The 23,596-nt window shown below is 42.1% G+C and overlaps 1 protein-coding gene across 3 annotated transcripts; it reads right to left on the bottom strand.

Moving 5' to 3' along the window:
- Nucleotides 1-33: 33 nt before the first annotated feature.
- Nucleotides 34-21,877, bottom strand: pde7a (phosphodiesterase 7A). Of its 3 annotated transcripts, XM_054622761.1 has the most exons (13): nt 21,674-21,877; nt 10,062-10,122; nt 8,397-8,429; nt 6,860-6,949; nt 6,043-6,206; nt 5,880-5,943; nt 4,347-4,543; nt 4,089-4,220; nt 3,890-3,981; nt 3,545-3,689; nt 2,317-2,413; nt 2,041-2,121; nt 34-1,930 (listed from the first exon to the last, which is right to left on the bottom strand). In XM_054622761.1, exons 1-13 carry the CDS (start codon nt 21,809-21,811, stop codon nt 1,659-1,661), a joined length of 1,566 nt encoding a protein of 521 aa, XP_054478736.1. In that variant the 5' UTR covers nt 21,812-21,877; the 3' UTR covers nt 34-1,658. The 3 variants fall into 3 exon arrangements, with proteins under 3 accessions (XP_054478736.1, XP_054478738.1, XP_054478739.1); XM_054622763.1 differs by lacking the exon at nt 8,397-8,429; XM_054622764.1 differs by lacking the exon at nt 8,397-8,429 and having other exon boundaries at nt 6,860-6,946.
- Between the last annotated feature and the right edge of the window lie 1,719 nt (nt 21,878-23,596).

Genomic DNA, 23,596 nt, shown 5'->3' with positions numbered 1-23,596 from the left:
TGCTAATGTAAAGTCGATAAAACATTTGTCAACAACAGGTTTTATTATTCAAATCGAAACTGCAACAGGCATGTATCAAAAAGGTCAATACAGCAAAGCCTTTACAAAATCTGGCTCGACACCGAAGTCTTCCCAAAAATGGCTGTCGCAACAAATTGTAAACAGTTTTATCAACAGTCTTACAGCACTTACAGCAAAAATACAAATCAGCTAAAGTAAGAAAAGCACCTGTTATCTTTCAAAATGTTCAAACACAAAAACACCATTTGTGCCACTATATTGAATCAAGGTAGACAAACCGAACACAAAGAAAATGGAATGTTCAAAGTCACTCGACCATTTTGTTTCCGTACAAAAGAAGGACAGCTGGAGTTGTTCTTCACAACAAAAGGCAAAGGGATCGGACAGTGCATTCAGAGACAAGCACACCATGCACTTGATGGGAACAGGAGCTGGTTTGGTCACTTAGCATAGTTTGTGCATAGTTATAAGGCATCAATCGAGCAGTCCTTTAGGTTGCATGTGGCTGTGAGAGACATTCTGCGGAGAGGGAGAGTCTCCTTCAGTAGATCCTAGCCAGAAAAACAAAACAACAACAACCCTGCATCGTCCGCAGTCACCCCCTCCCCCTCTCCCTCTGGATAAGAGACTGGCAAAACCCTGAGCGAGTCGAGTTGCGTGGAGTGGAGTTCCAGGTGAGATGCATGTGCAGTGAGTAACTGATCTCCAGTCTGGGAGGGAAGCTACCCCCGAGTTCAACCAGCACTGGAAGATTCATCGGAAACATCATCAGAAAAAGACTAATGTCTACAATACCTTCACAGGGTCTCTCTTGGAGACGAAGCTGCACATCCAACACCATCGTTATTTGAGAGTGCAAGAACACGTTGTAGCACAGGTGGAGTAACTTATGGCATCGAGTGTGTTTGAATAAGGTTCCGCTCATGGCTTCAACAGTGGGATGACAATTCAAACGAGTGGTTCTTCACATCTGTGCTTCGAAAGGCAAACCGTGGAGCGGGCATGATTCACTTCAGCTTCAAGTGAACGAAACAACGAACAAGAAAAATGCGTAAACAGTCTTCGTAGAGGCAGCAAAAGGACTGGGCTTGTCACATTTTTTTTTTGTTTTACATGAGGAAGTATCTTCAATACAAATGCAACATGGCATTAAGTCTTAGGAGGGTCTCATGTCTGAACACTCCAGTTGTCTAAGTCAATTCAGTTCAGATCAGTCTTCACACTTTGTTTTCAAATGGCACTTCAAAATACCAGAAAAATGTCTTCTTCAGCTCGTATACTGCTTTCCCCTTAAGGTTCACCAACAAAAAAAGTGGTGTGTTCAGTCAGTAATGCCAAAACTATAGTGGACAAATAAATAAAACAAAGCAAATTAAAGAAAATACAGCAGTAGCCAAATGAGGTATCTATGTATTGCTCTATGCCAAAAAAGAAGAATTAAAAATTAAATAAATTAAATAAAATCAGTGGTTTATCAAGATGGGAGGCATAAGCAACAAAACATAAACAAGGTGTCATGATCAGGTGGGGCAGCAGCAGGGCTGCAGGCCCAGTGCATGTCCCACCAGGCCCCCGTTGTGTGGTGAGGCCCTGAGGCCGGGGTCAGGAGGCTGAGGTGAAAGGGCACACAAGGAGTGTCAGGATTCTCTGCTTCCCTGAGGTATTTCTTTGGAGCTGGTTCCTCCTGCAGCCGTAGCGGTGTTGCTGTCTCCTCGGGCGGCGGCGCCTTCTGTCTCGGCACCGGCTGAGCTGGGCTCCGCCTCCTTGGAGACGGAGGTTTGTTCCTGCTGCAGGGCGCCCCAGCTGGCCTTGTTCAGCCCCATGTGGCCCAGCATGGTCTGAGACAGACGAGTGTCAGAGAAACGGGTCCACTCTGCAAACAGCGGCTCCGCCACGTACGTCATGAAGCCTGGAGGAAGAGAAGAGGTGGCAGGAACATATTAGGGATAAAGTGAATACAAGTGAGGTGAGGTTGTGAGTGAAAGCTGAATACAACAAATGTACAACACGGCTACTTACCGATTTGAATGTTACCAACTGTGTTGATCTCTCTGTCATAAAGTGGGCTGACTTCAAGTTTGTGCTTCTTCTCAATATCTCCTAAAAGAGCAAAACAAAATAGAATCAATACATGAGCTAATATATGGCTGCATATGTTCTGACATTATAGACATTCTTTGTGGCAGAGAATAACCAAAAAAAAAAAGGAAGGAAGTACTTGTATTAACTAAAAGAGAATAAATAGTAAAAGGGGAATGACACAAAATAACAGCATGCAGTAGAAAAGATGATAACCTTGTTGGAAGAACTCCTCAGTCACTTTCTCACTCCACTGTTTGCTCAGCTCCCAGGGTCTGCAGGGGTTACAGATGTCTGCACACTTCAGAGCCATCTGTACATGGTGGGATGAAAATAAATTAAAAGCTAAAGTTTTTTTGAGATGAAGAGGTAGTGACAACTGTCAATATTAATTAAAAAGTATTATAATAGCCATTGACACAGCAATAAAACACCAACAGCATTTTATTAATAGAAGTCAGCTGAATCAACTCTTCACAGACTTTGCAAACTGACCATATAGGCTACTGTACAACAATCAAATAAAACAAATAGCCTTGTTAATTAAATAAAGACATTAGAATATGTAAGCTATTTATCTTTGCATTCTAAGCCCGTCAAATTAAATAACTTCAATTTGGTCAAGTGAACAAGTGGCCAAAAAAATTAAACCCCAAAAGGGTTAGGGTAATTAAATTATAACCCCCCTCCCTCAAACACACATACACAGCAAGCGAGGCGGCGCTCGGTCCATCTGTTTCAGTTCTCAGTCCAAAAGTCAAAATTGATTGAAAAAAAGATAGACGTAATAATTTCCAAAACACACAACCTGTTTTTATGTAAAGAAATATTCTGCTTCAATCCATATTTATTGGTGCTGTTTAGCCTTTTTTAACTTTTCACTATGGTCAGAAAACACCTGTTGTTATCAACAGCGTGGTCTAGCAGCAATCTATCAGAACCATAATATTACATTTATACAACAACAGTTTTTTATATTTTCCACATTTTTATGGTGATGGCATCATAAAACATGAAGACAGGCATTCAAAGCTTTGTACAAAAACTTAAATCAAAGCTTTGAATATACAAAAAAGCAGCCCTATCTATAACGTTAAAAAGGCTAATCTTATGGCATGCAGCACCAGAATCATCTCTAAAAACACAGTAAGACTTCTAGAGATTAGTTTTAATAGTTCATAGTTCTGATAGTAAGCCTTGATATCGGAGTAGTATAAAAAAAAAAATGTAGATGATCCCATCAATCGTTGATCCCATCGCCAACCGACCAAGCCCTGGTCACAGAATATTAGGCTATTTGATATGATATTAATTAATTTACTGATTCATCTTGCATATTTCTCATAATTTCATCTGCCGGACAACCACACATGATAACGGCATAAAGCAGGAATATGCCAGCTAACGTGAACCTTGTGTGTATATGACAGAGGAGGTAACTGACCTGCAGAATGAAGTGACGGTGGCTGGCATTGCTCAAGCACAGGTTCTCCTGGTCCAGGTGCCTGCGGAACCTGGACAGGTAATCATTCTGTCTGCTGATGTCCGTGGCCAGGATTAAGGAGCCCAACTCCCTCTCCATGTTCAGGCTAAAGGGGTCGGAAAGACAAGATGACCAGATTGTTTAGCACGGCATGTTGCAGCTGATGTCTGAACTCAGCAGAGAAGTCTTTTTGAAATAACCTCAAATTCTGAAGTAATATGTAGAACCTTTCAATGGGTGCCATCTACTGTTGTGTGTAGCAGTGTTTTCTTAGCACACTTAGCATATTTTCAATGTCAGACTGACCTGTCTTCAGCTGGCAGATGGGACAACAGCCCAGTCTCTCTGAGCAGGCCCACTGCAGACTTCCAGTGGTGGTTTTCCAGAACTGAGGTATTCTGCACATTAAAAAAGGAAAGAAAAGTGAGTCATATGATGTCTTCCACCTAAATTCATCCTTAAGTAAGTTATGTCAGGCTTAAGGGCGACTGTTAAGTGGTTTTACCCTATAGAGTGTAGCTAGATAGTGGTCAGTCTTGATGAGGAAAGGCTGGTTGACCCCAGGATGGTCCAGGTCATGTGTGGCGGCTGCCAGGATTCCCAGTAGGAGGTCACAAGAGGTCAGAGATTTGGCAAGCTGCATTGACAACGACACAATGGTACAAAGAGTATGGTTGGTGAATAAAATTCAAATACTCCTTCACTGAAAACCTTCAGATCTGGAACTTTTATACCATCAATGGTGCAACTTTTCATGTCTCACCATGGGTTCCCGCATGTAGCAGTACATGGCCTGTGTGACATCTGCAGCGTGGACAGCGTTATGGTAGGGGTTGTCACTGTGATAGTCCTCCTGGACCATGACCAGGAACCTCCAGAGTTTGACCATGTCCAGCTGGAAGAGCTCCACCAGGCCATACTGGTTCAGCAGGTGGAAGGTCAGGGTGATCAGACTGTTTCCTGAACAAGAGGAATATCAGGGTGAGCATTCTGCTTTCATCTGGTTTGTGTATCGCTTTTCACTTGCAATAAAAATGATAAATTGTTCCATCATTCACATTGTGGCAATGAAAAATATGAATATCTGTTATGCTCAGTGCACTGCAGGAGTTATTTTCAGTTCTGTAATAAATTGTGTTTGTGCATCCACTTTCTCTAAACTTGACTGGACTACTCCTTCCTCACAACCTATAGTTACTTATTTTTGTAATTTTTCATATTTTTTCTTCTCGAAGCACAATACACTTCAGCTTTTACACATCTCTTGCCATCTCTTTCTTACTCTTGAGTTACACATTATACATCACGACAGATGGGCAAGAAAAAAAACAAAAACTACTTGTCTCTGCCTGGTCATGTCGGGTCTGAGTCATAACCCTTATTCATAATACAACATATCTTGTTCTTATCTACTGTGGGTCCTGTCAGTGCAGAAACATGTTTTAGTTAACTCAATATGCTCCCTGTAAGACAGAATGAAGAGTATAATGAGCTGCTTCTGCTCTTTGAAGCCAATAGCCAAACTCGATTACAGGTGCACGGGAAAATAAACAAAACATTGTATCATACTTCTTCAATTATGATATGATAGTTTAATAATAGTAATTCCTGATATTTGAATAGTTATATTTTGTGCGTCAAATCTGAATCTGCAACGTAACTAGCAACATTTCTCTGTCAATTAAATGAAGGTCTACAAGGTTTTCCTCTATAATATCCTCTATAGTATAAGTACACAGTAAGAAGTATACAGCTGAGAGGCCTTTTGTAAGATATTTTGGGGGGGAAATGTGAGTTAGAATAGTAACATGAGTCAATATTTAAACATGATCATGATCATAAATCTATACCTGTTTGAGGCCCTTGTAGTTTGGGGCCTGAGGCCTGGGTTGCCTAACAGTGAAGTCTGTCCCTGGTGATTCATCACATGAAATAGACTGTAGGTCTATCTTTCTGGTGTTTCTGACCGTTTGTTGCCGCAACTTAGGTGTGTGGCGCAACCATGTGTATTACTCAGAATCCAAGGACTGTGAGTGTCAAGTTATTTGTATGAGTGGTTCTTGAGAAAGCTGCAAGCAGCAACACCACAGGCCAAGGATTTGGCCCAACAGGCATGTTTTGAACGGACAATGCACTAGTAAATCCTCTGTGTCGTACGACATCCGATAGATGGCCCCTTTGGTAATATATTCAATACAAGGCTGGTTTGATGCTGGATTATCAGTGCTACATTACATCCGTGTCATGACTTTAAAATAAATCTTCTGAACAGTATTTCAGATCATATTTTACATACCGTTTGTCAACTTATCGAAGAGGAAAATGTCAAAATTCCAGTTCCCGACTTTTTCCAGCATGCACTGCAGGAGAGGGAAAAGAGACGCACAGAATTAGTGATGTGAAGTCCGAACACAAAACTGACTTATCGTGGTGTCATTCAATAACTGTGGGTGTCTTACTCTGGCCTGTCCAGTGTAGTCTTCATCCAGGATGTGGAGGGGGATCTGCTGGGGGACTCCCCGCAGCATTCGTGACGAGTGCAGGTACCTCTGGAAGCTGAGCAGTCTGTGGACCCTCCTCTCAGGAGCAGTGCTGTCTGACGTGGATCCATAGCCCAGCCGCGCTGCACACACAGACACGCACACACACACACATAAATGTGTAAACTATGTAACAATCTTTTTGGTAAATGTTTATTTTATGAGCTCATTAGGCTCTGAGAATTATTTGGGTTGCACAAACTCGGCGAGGATCTGACACCAACACAGAGATATACAAACAGTCGCTGCTGACACAGCCGCCCACTCATAAGCCTTTCGTCTGGGATCACACAGCAGACATGCTTTGTCAGTGGTCTCTCACTCACACTCACTCAAACACACACACACACACACACACACACCAAGCACTGTGACTGAATAAACCCTGGCTGCAATCCGGAAACACGTCAGCAAGAAGTAGGATTACTTTTGGGTCAAAATGTCAACATACACACACCACTTCTCCGTAACCGTTTGATGGTTTCTGACAAGGTTTCAATGAGTTTGAAAATGGTTATTATATCTCACACACCCATTCACAAAGCTTTGATAAAAAGTGCTTTGACATGGCACACCTTGGTCTTTATCGTCATGTGAAGTACTGCTTGAAAGCAGTGCACAAACATCTGTCAATCTTGCTGGAGAGGAACAAACTGTGTGTGCAGTTGGACATTGTGTCTCGTTACTTAAGAGGCTGGCGAGTCAAGGTTATTGGCTGCCTGTGATTCATACTCACTGTGAAGAGTTCGGAAGTCGATGCACAGGTATGGGTGGGAGCTTCTTCGTTCCGGTTCAAATCCAACCTGACTTCTCACTCTCACATCTCCTAGAAGAAATCAACACTTATTTCCTCAAGATTCATGCCGCTTGAAAAGAGATGTGTCTGAGTGTGCTAGGCTAAGTAGTATTTACAAATATTTTTGATTATAGGCTGGGATTGATCTTGCTTAATTGCCACAAGGATGGGCTTTACCACAGAACAATGAACAGAGCACTACAATAAGACGATTACAAATGTATGTGAAACTACCAACATGGCTGATATCCTGCCTCCGTTCTGCCAACTAAAGCCAGAGAGTGTATGTTCATCAAAGAGGGCTTCTATCATCAGTCCTTCTAAAAAGCTCAAACTGATTCTGGTTTTCTGGCAATATCCTAAAATAAATATTCCCCTACCTTTATTTACTAACTATATTAACTTATTAACTATTTCTGCTTTTGTTATTCCTGTTCTATAAATTGTATCTGGTTGATTTTGCATTTGTTACAAACCTGAGTTTTTGATATTTTGTGCTAAATGATTTTATGGGAAAATGTTTTGTAACATTTCAACCGTTATATGAATACATTTTGAAGTAATTTGTCATTTTGAAGACAAAATTATAAATTATTTTGTCAGAATTCAAAAGCAAAATTTCTATTGAGTTTTGGCAAGAAACTGTCTGTCATTGCCTCATCGGAGCTGTAGTTGTTGAATGTTATCAAAATAATCATCCATTTCTGATTTTTTGATTTATTATATGGTGTCAACTTTTTCCTGTCAATATGGTAGTGGATGTGCATTTACTGACAGAAAACCTCATCATTTTTCAGCTTTTCATATCAATGATAATCGGTTTTACACTAAGCATTACAAGTGAAGCAGGACTTCACCTCTCTATTGTCAACAAGTGGTAAAAACCCATCATTCTGGTACTCCAAGCAAACTTAAACAAGCAAAATATGCGATTTTTGTAAATACTATTTCACCCAAGTCTGGTGTATATTATCAATGTGCGGGCACGGTTACGCACAAACACACTCCCACGTCTCAGAAGAGAAAAATTAAATGGACAAACAAGTCAATCAATCAACAGCTGAGCATGCAATGCCATGTCAGGACAATCTGCTCTACTATTAGTACTCAAAACCACTGAGCGGGATCTATAGTACATCTATGACTGTCTTTAGTAGTCAGGCAGAGCGACAGGAGCAGGCTCCAGACTGGGACAGAAGGGACGGCGGCCGGCCTGCTTGTAGACTGCAGTCAGGAGCAGTGAGAGTGTAGCGAGGTGACAGGATGGTGCTATGACACTGATGCAGTAGATTGCTAGTGTGTAGTTCCAGGCAACACTCTATATGCAGCAAGACTCTTTATGGCAGTTTAATCATCAAGGTGCTAAACAGTGCAATGGTATGTTTCCAGCATGGCACTTCTGATTGTTTTGTATGTGCATTAGAATTAAAATCAAAGCAGTCACACAGGTGTGTTCCCCAACCAGCATGTTACTTACTTGCAAACAGCTGTTTGAATACTACACAAGCTCCTATCAAAATATCAAAAACTAAGAATTACAATTCAAGGCATAACGATGCTCAACATTATGTTGAAAAAGCTGTTTGTTAAGTTGTTTGGTATGAATGTGGAGACTGAAACCATATCAGTGGCATTTCACATGCAAAACATAAATTAGGACCAAAAAAACACTACAATTCATGCAGTACTTGGTAGTGAGTGTGTGTGTGTGTGTGTGTGTGTGTGTGTGTGTGTGTGTGTGTGTGTGTGTGTGTGTGTGTGTGTGTGTGTGTGTGTGTGTGTGTGTCCACATTTATATACATCCTTCACATCAATCTGTATTTGCTAGGGCTCGACACATGTGTGTGTGTGTGTGTGTGTGTTGTGCTTGTGTGATCAGTGTTAGTTTTCAGAGTCACAGGGTCTATGTTTCTCCTGCGGTGCATTAGCGCCGGAGCCTCTGGGTTGATGTAGGTCATGTCATTATAACTGATGTGGCGAAAGCTCAGAGTCCTGCTATTTGAAAGCACATCAGCATTAAGTTGGCAGACTGAACCCTGGACCAGGCAAACACCGGTCTGCATTAGCTTGCCTCTCCTCACACTCAATTTAATAGAAAATCTACAGACACAGACGCTTGATGCCGGTGACATACGAGACTGTCATCACACTTAGCCAGGTAAAATAATTAAAAAGCTAAAGCTCCTTCAGTGAGCTCAATGAATTGCTACTAGTGTGACTAGACGCACGTTGCAGCAGTTGAGACACGGGCATTACCAGGCCGGAGAAAAACAAAGTAAAGTGATATTATGTGAAAACTACAGATTTCCACAAAGACATTCTGTGAGCCCTTAACTTCCCCTGCTGTTTAATGCTCCCTGCCTACTAACTAGACTACACAGCAGCAATCGGATATATATGAACGACAACGATATGGTAAGACTGTGAGCAATTCTACTTTCTCTTTTTCTTTCTTGCTGCTCACTTAGAGCCAAATATCATCTGATTTATGAATTAAGGTGGCAAAAGTTGCATAAGAGGGCAGACTGGTGTGAGGTGTCCACCCAGACTCTAATCGCACCATTATCCTCAATAGCCTTATTGATTAGGAAGCAAAGACTGCTGTGGCTGCTTCCTAGATGCATTTGACTCCATCTGTCTGGCAGAGCTATGAGCCTTCCTTCCTCTCATCCATTTTTCTAAACTGCTGATTCTGTTCAGGGTTGCTGAGGGCAGCAATGGGCACACACGCACGCACACGCGCACGCGCACACGCACACACACACACACACACACACACACACACACACACACAACCCTTAGTCTGTTTAGGGTTTAAATGAAATTCTGTACAGTCAACAAACCTGATCAAAGACACTCAACGCCACAGATACACAGAATATAAATCTATTCTGATTGAGAGATTACCGAGAGGCCAGGGATTAAATGGACATGAACTCTAATGCGACCCCATCTCTTCTTAATCTCTACATCCCTGCATCTATCCATTGTCCATCTCACTGTTTTTTAAACCAGTGTGTATTAAGAAATGATCCCGATCATGGAGGATATAAACCTACTGACGTCGAGTGTGTGTATGTGTGCGTCTAGTGAATGCACGTGTGTGTGTGTGTGTATGAAGATACAACGGGGAAACACTTACCTAGCATACGAATGTACAGTGCAGTCTGGTCGGAGCTGTCGTAGGAGATGGCCCCTCGTCTCTGAACAAACAAAAAGAAACATCAACAGCTGTCCAAGGTTTATACCATTATAATGTTGCAATTATTTTATTACAATCACGTAATAGGTCCCAGAATTGATGTAGGTGGTATCACAACCACATCTCTACCAAACACACACCTTAAAAAACACTAAATAAAGGCAATTCTTTAACATATACACAAAGTCTGATAAGTGGAGGGTGGTGTAATGTTGCTACTGTTTGGTTTAATCTGCTGTGTGTGTGCGTGTGCTTATCACATGATTGATTGATAGCAGTGATGTTAGTGCCGTATAAGGCCGATGATAGGAAGCTGGAACATATTTATCAGTTTGCGCACACACGCACATGCACACGCGCACACGACTTTGGGTCTCATCCAAAAACATTTGTCCCCACCCACCCTATAACTTTTCTTTGACATTTTGACTTCCTTTAAAAAGTAGGTCTCAAAAAACAGTTGAAAATGCACAAAGTAAAAAATATGTATGAAATAATGACTTCCCTGATATGACGTTAGCAGGTGAATGCAATTTGAATTAATTTGAATTTGTATTTAAATTTACCTTTGTGGAACTAATAAACAGGACAGATGTGGCCTGCCAACTCTTGACAGCTGACAATGCCATTCTTCCATGGCATGAGTATTTGATGAATCACTGTAACAATCCATTATTCAAAAACATTCTGTATAATGTCTTTATTTTTTTTTCTTCCTTGCAAGATTAATCTAAATATCTAACTTCAAAAGGCAGCGGCATCACAAAAATACTTTTTCTAAGAAGCAGCTACAGTCTATCAAGTTAAGTCACAATCATGTGCAAACTGTTCGCACAACAAAAAGTTTAACAAAATTGAATTTAGATTATTTTCCTCCATAATGCGCAGAAAAAAAAAAGAACTGGCTGACTATGAAGCAAAATCATAATGGAGAATGAATGAGAGCCGTTTGTAGTTCTAAGTAAATCATTGCCTCTATAACCTCAAGTAACATTGTAAACCACTAAAACTACTTCATAAATAGTGCCCTTGTGTTGGGATTCAGGCAATGCCTTCCAAAGCACCCCTTTCTTATCAGGGAATGCTCTCTAAGTATGAGGAGAGGCCAAGACAGCTCTGATTCTAGACCAGCTGGTCGTCATCTTTATCCAATACCGTTCTTGTGCTACCAAAATAAACCTACATTACAGGAGTATTTTATAAAAATACTCTTCTAAGTCAACCTTGGGTAAAAAACATGCACTGAAAACATCATCAGACATTCGTTCACACAAGTCAATTGTTTATACTGGCCCAATAACCAAAAGTTTCCAGTGACAAATTCATCCTTTTTTGACATATGAGCTGTCAACATGGTTTTGGAATAAAAACAATAAAGAAAAACAGAAACAAACTTTTCTTTAGGTTTCACGAGCCATGGTTACCACAGACCTCTTGTGAAATAATAGAATGTTATGTGTGTTGTGAATAAGGGTGCCTCTGTTGACCTTAAACGGCTAACAAGTTGCCAAATATGGATGAATATCCCAACAAATAAAGCAGATAGGTTGTCCGTCTTATCTTTACTTGTGTCTACAACTCAATCCAGTGCCAACTGTCTCCCACACCAGGAGGCAGCCGCAGCAGCTGAGCACTACAGTGGTAGTTGTAGTGGGTATGACAGTGGTAACTGCATATTTGCTCTGTCGACAGACAGCTGCTCCAGGCTACACTGAGGTGTTGGCTCATCTCTCTACGCACTCAAAAAATCCTAGCTCCCCTCCAGGCCGACTCTCCGCTCTCCCTTCTGGGACTACCCTGGTCTAGTGTTACCCATTCCACAGGGAACCTGCATGACTGGCCATTTCATGACGATCAGCAACTGGTCACAACACACACTCATGCAAACACAGATGTACACGCTTGTACACCGATTACTTCATATCCTTAGGATTACTGTGAATCTAATTCACACACACAAACACACCTGACACTGTCTGTCCTCTAAGCTCCTGACAGCCGCCAGTCCAAAGCTAATATTTTACCGGCTAGCAAACAGCTTGTCTCGGGGTGGGTGATCTGCAAAGCTGTATTTTAGTGTCAACAGGCCTCTGTGTTTACACACAGCACTAGTGGTTAGTGTGAATATTATAGATTGTGTGTATATATGCATGGGCTGTGTGTGTGTGTGTGTGTGTGTGTGTGTGTGTGTGTGCGTGTTGGTATCAGCTTTAACATGCGTGGGAACTGTATAATACTGGCTCTAGGGCTGGGAATGGAAGAGTGACCAGCCCTGCCAACACTTGCCCAAACAAACCTTTTGGCCTGAGCTTGCCACACACACACACACACACACACACACACACACACACACACACACACACACACACACACACACACACACACACACACACACACACACACACACACACACACACACACACACACACACACACACACACACACACACACACACACACCAGTTGGCATTTAAGTGGACATAGCTGGCATGTGATCGCTTGTGAGCTGGTAAGAAGGAGGCGGCAGTGCAAACACTTTGTCAATGTCACATTCCCACTGTGAACGGAGGAGAACGTCACGCTTTACCCTTGAAATGGCCATCTCACAACACACACCCCTGCCACACCTTGTAGTGCCAACACACTCACAAAAGCATAGACCCATGGTCCAGTCATGGTCCGCAATGAACTTGAGCCCCTTTGTAAGCTCTGTTGGCATTTATGCTTCACAGCTGATGGTGACGGGAAATAAGGGAGAGGGAGAAAGATTCAGGATGGAAAAGGAAGGACTTGAACTTAATGTCACAAATGGGAAATTCACTTATTAAAGTTTAAAAGGTAGTGTTGGTTATCTTCTTCAGAGACATTTTTTATATTTTTGTTTAAATTATCTTAAAGTTCTGACAGCAATTAATGAATCAAATTCTCTGACCAAAAAAAAAAGAGAAACAAATCTGGTATCTGTGGCTGTTGCAGGACTGTTTCAAGCCTGTCCAGTAATTTCATTCGGACCGAATATAATGATTGGACGGGCAACCTGACTCTCTACCCACCTGCGCTTATTCTGCCCTTGCACTTATTGCCCTTCACTGGAATCTTCCACAAGCTGTTAATGTTACAGCTGGGAGTACTAACAATGGCCATGTTGGTTATTTTCATTCATAATGATCATTTTGGGGGAGTGGCTTTGGAGGGAGACCTTAAGGTACTGGCTGCCAGTGTTGCATTCTTAGCAACTGGTCTTTTTGAGCTAGTGCTGCTAGCTTCTTTCATTATGAAAAGAGTTGGAAACACTCGGCTGGGTTTTTGTGGTTGGATCATTTTAAAATCCAAGAATAACTTCCCTAGTTTTATCGTATAAATTTAACCGGTTTGATTTGTGACCTGGCTGCATGGTGGTGTAGTGGTTAGCACTGTCGCCTCACAGCAAGAGGGGCCCGGGTTCAATTCCCAGGCTAGACAACCTTCTGTGTGGAGTTTGCATGTTCTCCCCGTGTCAGCGTGGGTTCTCTCCGGGTTCTCCGGCTTCCTCCCACAGTCCAAAGACATGCAACTAAGGTTCATTGATGACTCTAAATTGCCTGTAGGTGTGAATGTGAGCGTGAGTGGTTGTCTGTCTCTATGTGTCTGCCCTGCGACAGACTGGCGACCTGTCCAGGGTGAACCCTGCCTTCACCCATTGACAGCTGAGATCGGCTCCAGCACCCTGCGACCCTTAACTGGATAAGCAGGTTACGGAAAATGGATGGAATGGATTTGTGACCTTCTTTGCAACGCTTATCACAAATTTCAATCATAAAACAAAACGGAATGCAGTCCAGCAGTGGTTAATCTCCTTTTTAAAATGCCTGGGCATGTTAAGTTGAAGGCATAGCAAACCGACAGGCTCAGTTTGTATCCTTCATGCAAAAAACTAGAACCCTGTACAGCCACTTCGGAAGTCCAGATAGCTACTGGAAAGTTTTAACTATGAAGCAGCTGCAGGAGGTACTGACTTGATAAATGAAAATAGTGACTGACTGCTAGCTCTTTTGTTTGATAAAAACCATCATGGGTTTGGATTATGGTTGTTTACAGGTGCGTCACAGCAAATGTATCCAGCTTGACAGAAATCTGCCAGTTGTTTATAGGCTAAGGGAAGAAAAACAGAGATAAAACATTTGAGACATCATTCAAATGTTAATGCCTGGATTTGGGTTTACCTCCAGACAACGCCCAAAATCATCTGATCAGAGGTGGGGAGGGCAAAAAGCATGTGTGACACTGTAGGTTACATTAAATAACATTTTAAGACAACTTTACCACAAATGTCTTCCCTGCTCCGATGATCGCTAAACAGCTGATCTTCAATGAGCGCATCTCTCTCTCCCTTGGTCGACCCAATTTATACATTTGGATGGAATAATGTAAACATGTGGATTGCACTTAAACCCGGCCTTGACTGTTTTCACATGGTAGTAATGTGAGCATCACAATACTGACCCCTTCTAACGACATTCTGATCCAAAATCTACGGTGGAGATGACCTCGTGACCCATAAAACATATATCTGCAACTTCATCCCTGTTTACAATAATTTACCAATTTGTTACCAATGTGTGTAGGAACTGACAAAATAACTATGTGTATTTATTATTTGTAAATGCTTTATTGCATGGGCAAAAGACCCAGTGAAAATTGTTGGGTGCACCTAAATAATAATAATAAGGAATTGCATTCGGAAAAATGCATTTACTTTTCATTTCAAGATAGAAGTGGTTGGATTTTACCGACAACTTCAATACAGAGTTCTTGGCTTCTAGTGGCCATTAGAGAAACTACAGCTTTACAGTCTTTTTTGCTTTGGCTTCACTGCTGAGCCGTACTGATTGCCAGTTTGCATTTGACCCACAGCCTCTGGCATCAAACAAGGCAGGGCCAGGATTAATGGCATGATTTATGGTATTTCTTTTTCACTTCAGGCTCATGCAAAACCAGGGTGTGAAGGGAGAAATGTGACTCACTGGGCTATAATGGAATGAAGTCATTCTCCATCCATCTCTGGTGAATCATGGACTGTAATAACTTTTTACATTTCCAGAAATACAGGAAAACCTTTTGAAAAATCCTCTCCTGATCAGCCCAAACGTTATTAGGCCATTTCCAAAAAAGCATATGCATGTAGGCCTATAATGCTAACGCAACATGAATGCTGGATAACGTTACAACTGAACTTTTCCCCACTTCCCTGCAGTCAACAACACGGACAGATATCCTACACAGAAACCGTGCCACGCAGTATTGCACAAACCTATGCAATTTTTGTTGCAATAACTAACATATAACTAAGATAACATTGCCAGCAACACAATTTGCCCTTTGCCTCACTGGCCAGCTGCATTCAAATTTCTGAAAAATTCAAAGTGAAGAGTGATAAAGAGGCTTTATCAGCACATTGTATTTAAATTTACTTAACGTCTTTTCAAGGTGGAGCTTATAATTCTAGTCAGTGCTGGATAATAATTAATCATATTTTAATAAACAGACATTTTGTTAGTAAAATCTGAATCTGCAACGTAACCAGTAACATTTACCAGGCAAATGTATTAGTACAATGTTTTCCTCTGCAGTAGAAGTACAAAGTAAGTAGTAAACAGTTGCATACTTTTTCTAAGTTATTTTGGGGTACAATGACTAAGAATAGTAATATAATTTAATAGTTTTCATATCTAAACATCATAATACATCTATAGCTGTCAAGGGTCCTTTAAGTCAGGGGGGCCAAGGCAAAAGCTGCTGGCTTTACTTTTCACGCTTCCTTTACCGCAAATGTTGTTATTAGCAGTAGTAGAAGTACTCTAAACTTAATTCTTAAAGTAAAATGATCAACTACTGAAGTCAAACTATAATACCTAAATACCACACAATAAAAATCATTACTTAGCGTCTGTTCAAGGTAGAGCGTTAAATTCTAATATAATGCTGGATAGCTTAACATATAGTGACACATGATATTTTAATCGTTATATTTTGTGAGTCAAATCTGAATCTGCAACGTAACCACCAGCATTTCTGTGACAAGTAAATGTAGCACTGCAATGTTTTCCTCTGATGTAGAGGTACCCAGTAAATAGTATACAGTTGAGTATTTCTTTGTGACTAAGGGGCCTTTTGTTAACTATTTTGGGGAAGAATGAGTTATATTATTAGATAATAAATCTATAGCTGTTAAGGGCCCTTTTAGTTGGGATGCCAACTTTGTCTAATGGTAAAGGGGTATTGCTCAGGACGCAATGTTGAGTGTGAAGATGTTTGTAAGAGCGGTTCATGAGAAAGCATTGGGCTCGTTCTGAACAAGCATGTTTTGAAAGGGCACTGCACTAGTATAGTCAAATCAAGTCGCAGGTGTTACTGACTAGCACACAGATAAGTTTAAGCTTAAACAAATCCTAGCTTATTCTATGCTTGTGTGGGTGATAAAATAACTGTTTAATAATGTCCCAAATTGGTTACAGGCCACATTATTTCAGTTTACTTCCATAAAGCTTTACCAAGGCTAATCTTATTTTTGGGAAACATACCTTTGGAGCCTATAACTGAACACCTGGAGTCGCAGCCAGTTGGAGTTGCTCTCTGCAGTCTGAGAACAAGCCAAACTCAGCTTTGTCTGTTGTTTGGTTTACTGCTAGCCCAACAGTCTGCTCATTGTGCTCCCCCTGCAATTCCACGTCAGCTCGTTTGCATACAGCTCTGTTTCTTATCTCAGCTTAGTCTTGCCTGGGGTCAGAGCATTCAGGTTTCTGAGGTTAGGAGGTCATGTGAGGTCAAAATGTCTGACCGTGTGAGTAAGGCCAGGTCTTTAGTGTTTGTCATTTTTCTGACTCCTACGGTTAAACAAATGTTGACAACATGTTATTGTGTTGTTTGCTCAAAGCAGACAGATTAATGTAACGTGTGAGTGTGTGCTTAAATGAAAAAACGCTGTCTGAGTTGCAAGAACTCAAATTCGAAACAGCTTTTTCACACAGGCCTTCTTGCCATCATTGCATTGCGATGACAGTAAGTCAGCTGGGGACAAGCAAATGAGGAAGCCAGCAGTATATTCCTATAAACTGACATATCAGAAACAAAGCCGTACGCACACACGCACACGCACACACACACACACGCGTTAATACCCAAGATAAAAGCAGCTGGACTCAGCACAGTTTAATAAACTGAAAGCTTCCTTCTGAGTTATAACCTCCTTCTGAGTTATAACCTCTTGCAGCACTCCGCTGTGTGGGACTGCACATTCCAGTAAGTGAGTGCTAGGCCATAAATGTGGACAAGTCTGGAGTGAGTGAGTGAGTATGTGTGTGTTTGTGTATCAGCCATTGCATACACAGAGCCCTAGATGGAGTCTACCTGTTGTAAGTGTTTTATGAGATGACTGTCCACTCTGACACACTCCAGCTGCAGTGAGTTTTTGAGACAGGTCTGCTGGATCTGAGGGCAGGCCTGGGGTGAGTTGGCCCGACGCCTTAGACCGGCGGAGGACAGAGCAGTGTTGACGTCAAAGAACAAAGAAGCATGCTTGTCTAGCCGTAATATATCTGCAACCAATCTTGTTGTTTTTACCGGCGGGTAAAGTGTCTGATGATTTAAGCCTTCTTTACACAGAGGGCTTTAAGAGGCCTTGTATAAATGTTCTTTTAGCGGTGCTCTGTGACACAAGTAGAGTTAAGGGTTGTAGGGGGAGAGAGAAACTTGCTTCATATTCTCACAGGCCATCTACCTCGCACAGGAATTTCATTCATCTAAAAACATCATCCCCAGGCTCTAATTGCTTCTCTGGGCCAGCTTAATGCCCCCCCCCCCCGTGCAAGTCTTAGCCTTCTGAGGAGAGCAAACAAAAACCCCCAAGTTGACAACCAGTGCGCGTGTGGACAACCATCATGTGTCTATAGTACCACAGTAAATATATGATTAATATTCAGCCAGAGCAGCTGGCCCCCTGACATTGTGTCCGTTAGTGTGTTGATGTATGGAGCCACAATCTCACGGCCGATTGCACTCGACACTGCAGCACAAAAACAGAACGGTCATGTGATAAGAGGGGCCCCCTACAGAAAGAGACAGACAGGCCGAGAACAGAGAGTGAGTATGTATAAATGAAGACAGGAAGTAAGATTTGACTCCTGTTTATTTACTAAATAGTCCAAAGCACATCCTCGCTTATTAAACAGTGCCATGCATTCTGGGTCCTTCACCCAAATTTCACAGAAAAACAAACTTTGGCAGTGAAAGAGTTAAAGATTCTGAGAAAGGTTGTGAAACACCAGACTCACTGTCTGAACAGCTCCTTCAGCATTCTTACCACATCCTGAAACTACGTCAATCCGATGGCAACGTGCAGAACAAATGCTTATCGGCTCAGTTAAAATCAACAGAGTAACTCCCTTTAGAAAGAAGCACTGTAGAGTACTATCTTATCATACACACCCCGCACAGAAACATCCATAGTGTGGATGAAACAAGCTGAGATATCCCTCACCCTTACGCACATGCTTATCATCATCTCCTGTCCCGAAACATCTAAGTAGGAGTCGATCTAGGGTCAGTGGCCAACATACTCCTGATGATATCTCTGACTCCGATATGATGGACTGAGCTGAAAGCAGATCAGTGGTCTAAGCTGCTTTCCTTCCATTATCTACGTTAGCCATGTGACTGCTCTGACTTCACTAATACCTTGTATCCGTTTATTGATTCTTGCATCTCTGCTAGATTTTTTTTTTTTTTTTTTTTTGGGGGGGGGAAATGTCAATAACACAGCCTTGTCAAATCATGCGACTGTGTGTGAATGTGATATAGTACCAAGACATGACAGCCAGCCAAATGGCCTTAAAACTTAGTCACAGTGCTGCCATGTGGAACCTCTCTGAAATGAGTGCAGCGGAGTCAAACCAACTTTTGTAGTTTAGATGGGAACCACATGACTCTTTGATGTGTCTTACTCCTTGTCCTTTCATTCTGAACCAAACTAATCAATCTCAGTCCTGTGTTTACACTTCACCCCATTCACTCAGAGTAGCCAGAGGGGACCAGCATGCATCACTATATATATTTATATACACACACACACACACACACACACAAGGAAAATTCAAATCATCTTCCACCTCACTTTTAGGAATTAATCAAAAAGCAACCAACATGCATTGTCATAAAAACAATAGAGGCACTGTATTAGATAAATGAGCCTATTTATTTAATGCGGTTGCTGTTTTCGACGCCTCTTCAGCCGCATATTTACACCCAACATTAGGCATTCCACGACCACAGAGTGACATACTCTTGTGAGACTCTGTCGTGTCTTCAACCCTACTCTTTTGTCCTCTGTTTACAAGAGGAAATGTCTTCATCTGCGAGGGGGGGGGGAAGAGCAAGAAAGAAAGAGAGGGAGCTTGTGAGTGAGCGGAACAAGATAGAGAATGAAAAGAGACTGAGACTCCGGCCATCTGTGAGTCTGGCAGCGGGCCAAACCACTGCCCACAGAGCCCAGGCACATGCCTAACTGCCTCTTGGCAGTGGCAGTGGTAGTCCAGAACTGCTTCCACAAACAACAGGCCTGTGGAACCACACACAAAAACACAGCAGCCACCAAGGACAAATGCACCCTTATGGTCATAGTTAGGGCCCGAAGCACAATATTTGTAGAAGTGTAATTGCTCTGTGACAAAGGATGAGTGACACGGCTGTATGCGCGTATGCATGCTCACCAAATTCTGCCAATGTTCAGGGTGAATAAAAGACGTAACTTTGTCAGCAGGCCTTTATGTTGCAGTCTTGTTTTAGCAATGTAACAATGCTTCCACAAAAATGACATACAGATCCTTATTGTTTGATGGGAAACTCACTTAACACTGCAAAGTGCACTGCTTCTAGCAAATGACCCCTTTTTTTCACAACAAAGGAAGGAGCACAACAACAGCACACCTCACACCTGCCGATCGAAATTGAACCTTGGCCCACTTGAGAAATCTCCTGATGAACCCGGCCAAGAGACACAATAGCTTTACACTTGTGCTTGTATGCAGAGGAGGAGCGATCAGGCATAATGCTGAGCTGGGTTTTCTTGTGAGGTTCTGGTACTTCTCCAGGGATCCCTCTTTCAGGCTGTGGTCTGAGAAAAAAAAAAGGTTCAAGAACCACCAGCTTCAGGCCCTCGGTTTGGTTTTATAAGTCTTCCAAACTAAAAGGGCATGGTGATGGAGTTGTATCAAATGACTTCAAGTAGGAAGTGAATTTAAACAATGATCAATGGATGGACAGAAAAGTCTTGTCCAGCCAGCTTACCAAACATTTCGTGACATCTGTTAAAAACGCTAATAACCCGGTGAAATAAAGGACCACCGGGGCAAAGCAACATTGAGGGCCTTTGATAGCCACCGCTATGCATTAGGCTTTGAGGGAGCTGCCGGTGATGGTGTGGTAGGTTCAAAGCGGACACACATGGGTGGTTATGTGGAACAGCGTCTTGCACAAAGCACTAATGGAAGGCCCATTGAAGAGGATGACTTAATGCTTAGTCAATGTGTGGGGAGATGTCCTGCTACGCTGTGGGAGTTTTTCTTCATGACCAACTAGCAGGAAGTGATCCAGAGAGATGAGAATACACCCTGCTGCTTTTGTGGAAATCAACTGAAGCAATAGTAAGGATGTTTTACCATTTTAAAAACTGTTACACATAGGGGGGAAGAGTTCACTGACTCAGGAATTGACGTGCAACTTTTCTCTGTGCTGAGGTTGCAGGCACGCATGTGTCACGGTTAGTTAAGCAAGTGTACTGGACAAAGGCCTAATGTGTGGAACATCATCTGAGACACATGCGTATACACAACAGTGACCCAATGCTTGGCTAATGCATTAGGGATGCACTATACTGCTGTCCCAGTTTTACTATGTACATGTGAGTCAAGTAAAACGTGACTCCACAACATGAACGCGGCTGCTGTGGCCTACCTTTTATTTTCTTTCACCACAGGGCAGAAATATAGAGGCAGGTTTGCCAGAAGCACATTTTCAAGAGTTCAAGACTCTTTGAAGGCAGGAAGTTCAGGTATGACTCAATTATGTTTTTCACTTCTGTCACTGTGTCAAGAGATGTTAACATAAATAACAGTGTAGCACGTTCCTTCTGACGAATGTAACAAGTCGCAGGAGTAAACCGTTATACTTTAGGCACCACGCTGTCAATGTTGGCTAAAGAGTGAGCCAAGAAGGCCTTTATCTGTGGGCAACATGCACAGATGCAAAGGGGTTTCAGTTTGGTGTGTATTTTAGGTCTAAGAGATAAGAAAATGTTGTGAGCCTCTTTGCAAGTGAGTGTTCACTGTGTGTGTTAGGGCCTAGATATCCAACAACCACCTGCAAGATTCCTGTGGATTATTCATGTATATATATATATATATATATATATAAAAAACATTTTTAAATGTGCTGGTTTAAGGCCTGTGTGATTCCCAGTGTCATACCCACTATGACTAAAATATTTGAAAAAAAGAGAATAAGGATGTTTAATATATTTACCTGTGACAGCTGTCTCGGATCAGGAGCCCCGAAGAGAGAAGAGCTGGAGCTGAAACTAATGGCTCCCCTACGGCTGAGGACATGCTTGGGAACCGGCCTGTCTAGAGGCAAAACCGGCAGCTGATAACATACTTCCATTGAATAGTCAGGGCTGGATCCGGATCGAAAGTATAAAAAATAAATTAAAAAATAATAAAGATAATGCAGAAGATAAAAAAAAAAAAAAAAAAAAAAAAAATGCAATGCGAAAAAAAAAAAGATAGTGAATTAGAAAAATCCCTCAAAGACAAAAAAAAAATATTTTTTTTTAATATTGTGGAAACGATCTGCTGTCGAGCTGCAAAGTATTTCTGTTCATTAAGAGCGACTCTAAACTTGTGCAGATCGGCTTCATTGATGCTGATCTGATCTACCAGCACCGTGTGTCACTCCTCTGCTGTCATTCTGTTGAGAGGAATAATAATAATAATAATAATAATAATCATGCTGCTGCTGCATTCGCTCCTTTCCTTCTCATTCTACTCAGATCCGGGCCCACGGACGAACAGACCTTCTTGCCATTTTCTGGGTCTTTATGAAAATGCTTCCTCATTTTCACAGCAGAAAAAAAAAAAAAAAAAAAAAAAACCCTCCGCTGCGTTCACGGATCCGCAGATCCCGAAAACAAAAAGGCACGACCGCTTCCCAAACACACACATATACAGATATACATATATATATATATATATATATCATTAATTATCATATGTGCAACACCGGCGGACGAGGAGAGGCGGCTGCAGGATGTGCGTGTCGGCCGTGGTCGGACACGCACCGGCGGAGGAGCAGAATCAACATGGATCGCTTCCCCGGCGTGTTTCCAGCAGCCGCATGATGAAGGGAAGGAGCTGTTGTCTTAAGAGAGTCCGGCTCACAGGAGGGGAACCCCTCCTATCCAATGCCAACTATCAACCAGAAGAGGACAAAGTAACAACCTAGATAGTGTTGGTTCTCCTGTGTGTGTCTACCTATCGTCCTGAACGTTAGCCTGCTGTACGGGGTTTAAAGCGCACACTCCACCTGCCAGAGATGGTGCTGTTGGAGCGAGAAGAACAAAAAACGCCCTTTGGTTAGAATGAACCAATGGCGTTGAAGCTGGTGTTATAAGCTCATCGCTGATTGGACAAGGCGCTCCTTGCGTATAGACGGAGTAATGTGATTGGCTACGCGGCCAGGGCGATCCCCAGACCTATATGAGCAGTCGTTTGCAGACGGCGTGGACTTTCTCAAGGGTATTCCTCCACAACGGGGCTTGCCCTGCAGCGGTCCACATCATTGCCTGTGATTACCTTCCTCTCATGACTCATACTCCTGGGAGCTGAGACACTCCGGGAGTTTGAAATACAGCCAAAGAAATACAGCAGAGATGTTGCAGCTCTGCAAGGCTGAAGCAATGTGCTCCATATGACTTCAAGAAACACTGATGGTGTTGTGAAGCCGGCTCTGTTACTCTATTGACTGCATGCATTATTCAGGGTTATCTGTCTACACCAAATGCCTGGTAAAATAATTGGACCATTTATTTGTTTTTGGTTTGTTGTGTTATTATGTTTGCATGGTGAGGTGTTGCTGACCCCATGTATCAAATAATTCAACAAGAAAAAAACACAGCACTCACAGACCATAACATGAGTATTTTCACTGGAGGTTTCTGTGCCATGGGGGGGCAATGGATGTGCCATGGCAACAGTCAGGCCCAGGCCCAGTGGAGGCTCATCCCTCCCCATTTCCATGGGTCTGAAAGCAGTTCCCCCACAAAGAGGTCCTGCATCTTTTCCAGGCAACTAAGGCAACACGGCAAAACACAACATCAAATGTGTCGTAGACAATAGCAGGAGTGGAAAGAATGATATAATAAGCAACTCAAGTAGATGTATACTGATT

The sequence above is a fragment of the Anoplopoma fimbria genome, chromosome 21, assembly GCF_027596085.1.
Source record: "Anoplopoma fimbria isolate UVic2021 breed Golden Eagle Sablefish chromosome 21, Afim_UVic_2022, whole genome shotgun sequence".
Taxonomy (NCBI): Eukaryota; Metazoa; Chordata; class Actinopteri; order Perciformes; family Anoplopomatidae; genus Anoplopoma; species Anoplopoma fimbria.
Note: the sequence above shows the minus strand (reverse complement) of the source record. Positions and strands in the feature narration are given on the sequence as shown.